This window comes from Perca flavescens, chromosome 15 (assembly GCF_004354835.1).
Source record: "Perca flavescens isolate YP-PL-M2 chromosome 15, PFLA_1.0, whole genome shotgun sequence".
Lineage (NCBI taxonomy): Eukaryota > Metazoa > Chordata > Actinopteri > Perciformes > Percidae > Perca > Perca flavescens.
Window position 1 is genome coordinate 8,522,126 of NC_041345.1, and position 10,476 is coordinate 8,532,601.

The window sequence follows — 10,476 nt, forward strand, 5'->3', positions numbered from 1 at the left end:
TACACTTTTGTTGCTATGTATGCTTGGAGCAAAGCTTTATAGGGCTATCAAAATATGCAATGAACTTGTATGGGGGAACACATTTATCTTAAGCTAGCAATTGTATTCAAGTATATTATTTTTATTAGAGAAAATAGCCTGTTGACTACTTGGCTTGTTGAAAAAAAGAAATCAAATTAAATGCAAATGTCATTTATTCTCTATAGAACTGGACATTATTATTGTTTGGGTGAAAACTAAAATATCATTTTTAAAACAGTCTGGTTCATTAAGCTCCTATAGCTTTTTTGGTTACTTTTTTCAGTCAGTAGATGAGAATTAAAGTGGTGATTTTGTCTTATCTGCCATCTGTTCATCTGAGGGTCCCATGATGAGGATTACAGAGTCTGAACTAATCCAGCCCACAGAGACAGATTATTCCTGAGACTGTTTATATGTAGTTGTATGTTGTTTCATGATGTGTGATCCATTGGATCTGGACATTTGGACATTTATTCTATGAGCAATGTGGGATTTGATTGGAACCTCACCATCATTTTTAAATTCACAAGCAAATAATATAACAAGTTAAATATTGATTATATATACATCACTGTCAACATTTAGCATTAAGGGATGACAGTCTTAAATATGCCATACCACCATTGACCACATGAGCACAAGTTTATTCCCCTTGCTGTGTCACTGCAAAAAAAACTTAAACCAGTAATTGCATATGCAAATATGTCACCACATAGGTTCATGAAGCATTTTTGTTGTTTCCAGGCAACTGTATGTCGTAACATTTATTCCAAAACACTTATAAGTTTTCACTGACAAGCTTCACATTAGGTTAAAGCCTCAAAAGAGTATGACCAGCAAATTTATTTTAAAGACAAAAATAGCTATTGTCAATTGTCAATTTTCATGTTGGCCTTTGTTATTCAACAGCATTAGTAACAGGATTAGTTATAGTGACAGATGCCAAATTTACAAAATGGTTGGAAAATAAATCTGGTATTATTATAATTATTGTTGGGAACCTGCCATTCTGAAATAATATAAATCATACTTGTTGAAATGTGAATTAGTCTGCTTGGAAAATACAGTATTTTGTTTCAGATTTTGTTAAGCTGTATTGTATGGCCTATTACAGTATGTACATCCCATTAAAGGGCAGATCAATACTCCAATAATCAATTGCACTCACACTACTCAGTCTCACAAGATTCACATTGTTTCACATTCACATTATGTTTTATTTTGGAATATTCTTTACAGACACACATGCTACACAAAAAATAAAAATGCAAATACACACATGCACTTAATTAGTATGTTTTTGCCATTGAAGCCCATGTGGCAGACTTGTCCAAACCGATGAAATTTTGTCTTGACAGTGGTGCTAGACATATTCAATAAGTATCATCAAGACAAACTGAAAAGTGTTGGGGCTGCTTGGGAACAAAGTATTGGATAGATGGACAGACTGTGTCCTATTTGTTGGCATATCACTGCATCAGCACTAGTTCAATACTTTTGAAAATGTTTATAACTGAAAGCCATTATTACACTTCATAACCTCTGATCATTATATCGCACTGCAAGATAGCTACTTAATCACAATGGAACCATTTCTTGTCAGACCAGTGTGTTAGCTCTGCTGCAACAAGTGGAGGTGATCAGGATCAGATATTAGTATATGCAAAGAAAAAAAGCACACATCACACAGTTTCTCAAAATTTGTTTTTTTCTGAAAACTGCAATGTGTCTTGAGATGTAAGTAGGCTCATATGCAAACACAGTTGTTAATACCAGTTAGTGGAAGAAGTACTCATAACCTTTACTTAAATAAATTAGAATTATCACAGTAAATAATAAAGTAAAGTAAAAGTAGTTTCAGTATTGGCATCAAAATATACTGACTCATACCCAAAGAAAAAGTAATCATTATGCAGAATTGCCCATTTGAGAATAATATATATAAGATGACTGAATTATAATTAATGATGCATTAATGTGAAAGCATAACTAATGCTGCTGCTGGTAAAGCTGGGGCTGATTTACATTAACAACATGTATTTGTAGATTTACATTTTGTATTAATAATCTGAATCTGAAAAGTAACAAATAACTAAAGTTGTAAAATAAATGTAGTGTAATCAAAAGTATTATTGGCTTTCAAAATGTAATGGAGTAAAAGTATAAAGTAGCATAAAATGGAAATACAAATAGCAAAGAACTTAAAATTGTACTTGGAAGTACAGAACTTGAAATGTATTTGTACTATTTACATTTTCAACTACAGAATCTTCAAACAGATGGTGGGTTGCCTTTACACCCTATTGAGCCAGAAGCATGGGAGGTGAAAAAGTGGCAGTAGAGGACAGTCGGCCCTCCTGAGATCATGTTCTCCAGGTACATTAAAGGCAGAGTCAAACATTACTTTTGTGAGGTCAGTGCTGAACATTGTCAACTGATAAATAATGTCCTCTGGATCAGATTCAACTACAGACACTCCCTACAGCAGACGAGGAGCTGCATTTTGGAAGAGCTGTTGGCATTGTCCACAACCAGTAAAGCCTTAGAAACATATCAACTGATCTTCCTTTGGAAGAAGCATGCACATAGTTAATTCCCTCCCATGCTGTCCACACATCGTTATCTACTGCAAGGTATCATAAAATGCTATTGGCTCATTTTCCATTATGATTTTTTTGCCCTAAAGTGAATTAAAATAGGTGAGTGAAATGTAACTTATAAAGAAAAGCTGAGGTTGACAGAAGCAGGCTGTTCATAAGAGGTTGGGCCTCAGCCCGCAACTGTGTTTTTGCAGAGTCCTGGTACTTACAGTATTACTGGCTTTTGTTGGCTTATGCCGTGTTGGTGTAACATTGGAGTTATTGTAAACTTGAGTTTCTGACTTGTAAAAGTGTTCATCTCAACAGCTGCTTATAATTATAACTGAGACATTAACATGTCAACTAATTTTACTTGCGACACCATCCCATTTGAACAATTTTATATCCATCAATTTTAACAAAATGAAAAAAAAGATTTGCTCACTTGAAATGAATGAGCTCCATGTGTGCGTGTGTGAGACAGATGCCACTTAAATAACAGGATAATAAAGTGAAATCATTCATCAGAAGTAGCGTATGATCATCATAGAATCAAACAGAATCCCATCCATTCACAGTCATCCATTCATTCTGTTGTTATCATTTCTTTGACATCATTTTCACGAACTCTGTAAAGAGAATAGACGAGGTATTGATTAGCCAAATTCTAGTTTCATGGCCAACTAGAATAACAACTAGCTAGGAGAACACACCACATATTTGATACTTGGCAAATGACATACTGTATCTTAGACAGAAAACAGAATGAGGTCACAGTGTAAATGCTAACCAAATAAAATAAAATAAAGTAAATTATTTTCATGGCAGGCACTATGACTTGTTACAGCAGGAAAAGCACATATGAAACTTTAACATAAATCATGGCTCAGAAATGCTTTTAGGTATGCCATTGAGTACCATTGAGTCAGCTAATACCAGTGACCTGCTACTTTCTTTGGAATAATTAACACAACACAGAATTGTTTTTAACCAAAGATTGATTGATTAAATATGAGTTACTTAAACTCCTGTGTTCTCAGAGCTACTCAACTAACTCAACATTTAGACAGCAGAGGTAAGTATAAGTATATAAAAAAAGACAAAATCTTTGTTTGCTCGTATGTTTGTGTGTACTTGTATCTCACCCTCAAAGTCAACTGTTCCATCTCCGTTATTGTCAGCCTCTTTGACCACTGCATCAATTTCCTTTTTGCAGGTATTTTCTCCCAGTAACTTTTGCATGGCATGTCTGAGCTCCTCAGATGTAATAGAACCATCACCATCCAAATCAAACTGTTGGAAAGGGGACGAAGAAATAAAACATTGCAAAGCTTTAGGGTGTTTTAAACTCATATTGCAATCATCACATACTATTTTGCCAGATTTCACCTTTTTACTGTATGTTCATTTAATATCCACCATGGGGTGCCAAATACCAAAAAGAGAGAATAGGTATGATGAGATCACCTCTCGAAATGCGTCTTTTAGCTCCTTTAACCCAATCATCCCTGCTGTTTCAGCCAGGAGCTTTGGGGTCATTAGTTCCACGAAATCCTCAAAGTCCACCCGTCCGCCCACTGTGATAAGACAAATTATGCATCTAATATAAGCAGGAAGTAGCCAGAGAACAAAGCTAAGGCATAGTTTAAGTGCTGTAACGCCATAGTGAATTCCAAAAAAGTACATAGCTTTTAGCTTGCTGTTGAAGAGATTTATCTTTGGCAATTAGTGATACTCACATTACATCACATTACATTTCAATCTGCTGCAATAGTCACTGTGGGGAACAATTTTGATCATATATGCAAGCACACTCATGCCACTTCCTTTGGCCATTTATTTTTCTTGTTTTAAATTATTAACTTTACTAAACTTAAAAATGTCAGTAAATTCAAATACTTTATAAATGTGCATAGCATTGTTTATATTTAACTGCCAGGTATGATGTATAGTAACTAAGATGATATCTGTGCTCTGTTGTGCAATTTATCTAAGCCACTGGCAGGATAAGCAAGATGATGTATACATGTGATACCAACACTTGGCTGGCTACTTTCAAAATAGAAATATGCAAATATGCTTTGTGTCTCTCAGGAGACCATTGTTAAGGAGAGCGTGAAAGACACATTTCCTGAAACTTGAAAAAACCCATCATGAAGATGATTTACATTAAGGACTTTAAATTATGTTCTGGCAAAAAGTAAAAGAAGTACACATTTGAAAACCGCAGGAGTACCAGATAGGTAATAAATGACCTTATTTAAAATTATTCAAAACATGCAAGAAATGGTATCCAAAAAAGATTTTTTCATATTTGTCTACACTTCATATAATGCGCTGGTAGGAAAAAGGGAGATACCCATATTGAAACAATGGATTATATTTTATATTTTGTCAGCCAACATGATTGGCAGTAATTAGGCATTAATGGAGTTTGACATATTTTTGCTTTTACATCATACTGTATTAGAGAACATTACTCACGATTCATGTTAATGTTCTGACTCAGTTCTATAAGCTCCATTTCAGTCGGCATGTAACCCATGGTCCTCATCAGGTTCCCCAGGTCCTTACAGGTTATGAAACCATCCTTGTCTTTATCAAACTCAACAAAAGCTTGATGTAACTCTAGAGAGACACAATTGAGATTGCATGTGACTTCAATTTAAAGAAAGGTAAAAAATATATATACAGCTCTCTATACAACCAGTATATATTAAAGCATAAAAACAGCCTTACCTTCAATCTCATCGTGTGTAAGAGCTCTTGTCTGTAAAACAATAACAGCATCAATACAAATATGAAATTATGTCAGTATGTTTTATCTACAGTAGTTTACTACAAAATGTACAATTATTTGTATAGCCACAATTATCTACACTGTGTCAAGGCAATGACATAAGCTCCCCGCATAAATATAAATGTATATCAAAAATTGGGGACAAAGCACAGAAACAGAGTGCCGATTCGCCTAATGCATCAGCTAAAGTGTTTACCCTCCCACTTCTACTTCACAATGGGACTTTTCCTTTAGGCTTCTTTTGCCATGAACCTAACATAACACCATAAGAAAGACCATAATAACAAAACAATATTATTTTCACTTTTTCACAATGTCTCTTTTTTTACCTTTGAGATTTAAATAACTGTTAAGCTTAAAAAAAGGTAAATTGTAAAAAATAAAAACTACCATTAAAGTTACTGTAAAACCATAAAACCATTTTCACTTACTTGTCTCCTTGTTCCTCCTCTGAGAAAGATGCAGGCTTGTTTAGTAGTCATGATGACAGCCTTAGTCGAAATCCTGAGCTACTTGTATTTATGAATTTCTTTGTTAAAAATAATATGCTGCTATATCATTCAGTAACAATTTTTTGTGTGTGCGAGCATGTGTCTGTGTGTAAACCCTGATCAGCAGTGATCTGTGTATGCCAGAGAGGAGGGATGATGTCTCATATGGATTATCTCTGGAGCTTTGGTCTAAAAAAGAAAGCTAGGCTTAATTCTGTGCATATACAGAATTTCATATGCAAAGTCTACACACATTACTGTTGTTTTTTTCAAAGCTTTTTTCATAAAGGATAAATACAACTAAATGTCATATATACATTTGACTGTAATAGGAATTGTTGTAATTTGATACTATTTACTACTAATAAAAATAGCTACATCACCTCAAATTTGGATTTCAAGCCTTCATTTGGGAAAAGGAAACCCATGGAGAATGCATATCTGTGTTTGCTTATTCTTTGCAGTTTGTCGAATATACTTCTATCCTTGGTGTGTTGCTAGTTGAGTAAAGCTTTCTATCTGTTATCACTAAGTGAGCAGAACGCAACAGATGGGAAAGCAGAGAGGGAAATAATCTAGTATTACATGTAAAAGGATTGTGAATCATATGACAATCTACATATGCATTAGTCATGTATTTACATGTGTAGGAAAAATCTCATTGTCCCAATATATTGATTTTATATTAGTCTAAATGAATCCAATTATTTAGCTGATTATTAATAAATGACTTGCAGCACTTAAAATGCTTGTTCACTGTCTTTTCACATGATAATAAACACCATAAGCCTTTCATAACATTACATTATTACATTACATTACATGTCATTTAGCTGACGCTTTTATCCAAAGCGACATACAATTGCTATATATGTCAAAAGTCGCATGCTTCTTCAGCAACTAGGGGTTAAGTGTCTTGCTCAGGGACACTTTGGTTGATGTATCGCAGTGGGAATTAAGCCCAGGTCTCCCACACCAAAGGTATGTGTCATATCCACTACGCCATCACCACCCATAACCATGCATTGCTAAAAATAAAAGAAGTGCAATTGTAAGAAGATATTCTCAATCTACACGCAATGATCACATTTGAAGCTAAATAGTTTGTTGCATTGCATGAGAAGCCAATGAATTAAATAAATAAGCACATGAGCCATTTGATCACACAACAACAACAACACCAACATATTTATCTGCCTATATGTACTGTATATAAACTCAGCATTATCTGAAATCACGAGCAGAATGCCAGATAATACCACTAAATCACTTTTCAAATCTTTTTACATAACTGCATTATAATCCTGTTCATACATATAAAGTACATTCAGACGGATCATATTTCTCTTGCGATTTAAGTTACAGATCTCTTTTCTAAAAGAATCGTTTATGAAAGGGTCATTTTACTCCGGTTTATCATCCTTATGCTTGGAGTATATTCAAAGAGTGAAGTGCTGAATAGGCATTGACCATTTAAAGACACTGTGTCACAAATGACTCAGAAGCAAAATGCCATTTTAGAATTGTTTAATTTCTGTTGAGAGATTTTTGTTAAACACTATACTGGTTGATTATACTAATTATTCAGTAAGATCAAAGTGGTGCTGTTGGATTGATTAAGACATTACTTAAGTGTTACTGTAGTTTTTGTCCACCACCTCCGTGATTGAAATCCTTTCTTACATGCCTGATGAGCTTGTTGAAACAGGAACAACCAAGGATGCACTACAACAAAAAAAAAAAAAAAAAAGATTGTATTTACAGTCAGACTTTGTCAAGCTTTTATTTGATAATTAATCGTTTATCTAATCAAAAGCCAAAGTATTGTAGCAATAGAGTCTATTTTTCAGTGACACCGGTGCTGTAAAAACATAGGCCATTTATCTTCTATTTAAATGACATTTGCCAATCAATATAGCCCCTCCCTTATAAAATCCCAATGCAAATCCAGAGTTTTCAGAGGTTATAGGCCTACTTCTGTCCTCCCACTTAATTATTGGTTAGTGTGTATCAGTACACATCTTCGATCTCAAGATGATGGACAAACTGTCTGTTCTGCTGACAGTGCTCTGTCTGCCCAGTAAGTTACTTCATGCTGCAAAACATTTTAAAAAGCATACTGGCATTTATTCCTTTGTCGTTCTCACTTGTCCCTCTTTACTTCTGGTGATTTGGCAGGTTTTAATGGCCAGGCTCTGGAGTCCATTCCCTCCACTTCAGTGTTGAAAAAGCCTGAAGAGGCCATCAGTCTTTCCTGCAGGGGAACTGGATTTGATTTCAGCAGTAATGGAATGCACTGGATCAGACAACCTGCAGGAAAAACACTGGAATGGATGGGGATTATTTACTATGATGCAAGTAAAACACATTATGCAAGCAGTGTGCAAGGACGTATAGAAATCACCAGAGATAACAGCAACAGCATGGTGTATCTGAGATTGTCCAACCTGAAGCCAGAGGACTCGGCTGTGTATTACTGCGCTAGAGACGCACACTGTTTATTGTAAGCAGAGAGGCTTGACAAAAACCTCAAATAACTTATTTTACAACAAATATTGAGACAACCCAGTATGGCATCATACCTACACATGTGAAAGCACCAGCTGTGGTTGTGGTTTGTGACTTCCTCTTTTTTATGGTTTCTACCAACATGTGCTTTTCTACAATAATGTACTGGTTATTAATAATCCTATCTGTTATTTTGTAAGGCAGGTGTGAAGCATTTTATGTTATATTTTAACTATTAAAAGAAGAAATTGTTATAGCTAAATAATGATTAAACAAACAAATTAAACACATAAATAATAAAAAAGGTTTGTAGGACATAACTGATTGTAAGACTTGAATTAGGCTTCATCTAGGACGGTGACAACAGTTGACTTGATGAGCTTTTATGGTAGGCGTAATTTTGAGAGGCCAAGTCCATTTCATGCCTCATCCATTTAATCTAATAAAAAAGTTTAGTTAGACTGTTTAGGGAATGGTTGCTGTGAGAATAATTTCCATATATTTCTTTCCACAAGTATGAAATATAAAAAGGTTAAATAAGCATGTCTGACAGTCCTTTTAAGTTCAGACTACAACCATCACCTGCCAGGTCTCTTATTTTGTTAGACACTTTAAGTTATTATATATATATATATATATATATATATATATATATATATATATATATATATATATATATATATAAATATATATTAGTATATAAATATTAAAAATTATTTCATATTTTTTCAAGAATACATGTTCATAACAAAATTACAGTCTTTGACTACTTGTGACAGGACAGTTCATTCTTGTTTTATGGCCTCTGCCCTTCTCTATAAATTGACATTTAAGTTATTGTTTTAAAATCATTAATATTTGCTTTCACGTCTCCAAAAACAATTTAAAGCTTTACTTGTGACAGGACAGTCCATCCTTCTTTTATAGCCTGTCAGTGTCCTTCTCTATGCAAAGTGAACCTCCTCACAGTCTGCTATAAAGACTTGATATCATGCTGTCAGTTGCAGCAGAAGAAGAGAAGCTCCCATCAGATCACCTTCAATAGCAACCATGTTCTCTGTAGCTCTGCTGCTGCTGCTGGCTGCTGGATCCTGTGAGTCTCACTGAGGCAGAGACACTGACAGTATGATCACAGCACACTGTTGACCCAGCCAGCCTCTGTGACTGTGCAGTCAGGTCAACGTCTGACCATCACCTGTCAGGTCTCTTATTCTGTTGATAGCTACTACACAGCTTGGATCAGACAGCCTGCAAGGAAAGGACTGGAGTGGATTAGTAGAGATACAAATGTCAAAGATTCACTGAAGAACAAGTTCAGTGTAAACTTGGACTCTTCCAGTAACACAGTGACTCTAAATGGACAGAATGTGCAGCCTGAAGACACTGCTGTGTATTACTGTGCCAGAGAGCCACAGTAACACAAACCATCAGTAGACCTGAACAAAAACCCCTCAGAGCCTGAACACTTGTAACATGAAGCCACCAGAGGAGGAGCCCTCAGACCACTAATGGTTTCAACACCAGCTCACTGTTACAGTAAAGAGAGAAACATCTCTTTAGATTTTATAAATGGTTCTAAATTTAATTTAACAGCCACAGTTTTCATTAATTTAAATACCGTGAAATTACAATCATTATATGTATAATCTTCAAGTGATGGAATAAATTCAGCTCAAAACTTCTTAAAGGTTGTTATCTAACTACAGTATAAATGAGTCCTCAAAGTCAGTTTCTCTTCCATAATATTATTTAAAACTGGAAATCATAAGTGCGTAGTAAGTAACTAAATCACTGGTCTTTAGCCAACTCCAGTGTGATGTTAATTAGTCAAACCAAAGAAAAAATTATTTTCATTAACAAAGTGTGTTTGTCAGAGATTCCCCCTTCTCTTTGTGTGAGTGTATGTTTATGGAGTTCCCTGAATGGCAGAGGCATTATTGTTACTGGTAGACGGAGGGACAGTTGAGAATTTTAATGTATCATTGTCGATCTCATTTGATTTCCACTGCAGGAGATATCAATATAGAAGAGACTTAGAGAAAGTTAATTTTCTCTCAATACAAGATGCATATAACAC

At 34.8% G+C, this 10,476-nt stretch overlaps 1 protein-coding gene and 1 gene segment (V, D, J or C); one reads left to right on the plus strand and one right to left on the minus strand.

Moving 5' to 3' along the window:
• Nucleotides 1-2,315: 2,315 nt before the first annotated feature.
• Nucleotides 2,316-6,036, minus strand: cabp5b (calcium binding protein 5b). The gene is made up of 6 exons (XM_028599585.1): nt 5,832-6,036; nt 5,340-5,370; nt 5,085-5,228; nt 4,068-4,177; nt 3,746-3,893; nt 2,316-3,229 (listed from the first exon to the last, which is right to left on the minus strand). The coding sequence occupies exons 1-6, from the start codon at nt 5,880-5,882 to the stop codon at nt 3,201-3,203; spliced, it is 513 nt and encodes a 170-aa protein (XP_028455386.1). The 5' UTR covers nt 5,883-6,036; the 3' UTR covers nt 2,316-3,200.
• A 1,877-nt stretch (nt 6,037-7,913) lies between these two features.
• Nucleotides 7,914-9,817, plus strand: LOC114569327 (Ig heavy chain V region 3-like). The segment is given in 3 exon segments: nt 7,914-7,971; nt 8,070-8,394; nt 9,622-9,817. Coding segments are annotated over 3 exon segments (567 nt in total).
• Nucleotides 9,818-10,476: the final 659 nt, after the last annotated feature.

Excerpts from the sequence above, each read along its gene's own strand:
- cabp5b (XM_028599585.1), bottom strand. The coding sequence starts at position 5,882 with ATGACTACTAAACAAGCCTGCATCTTTCTCAGAGGAGGAACAAGGAGA. Across the intron at positions 5,371-5,831 it reads GAGGAGGAACAAGGAGACAA|ACAAGAGCTCTTACACACGA; the intron begins GTAAGTGAAAAT and ends ATTGTTTTACAG. Across the intron at positions 5,229-5,339 it reads TACACACGATGAGATTGAAG|AGTTACATCAAGCTTTTGTT; the intron begins GTAAGGCTGTTT and ends GTGTCTCTCTAG.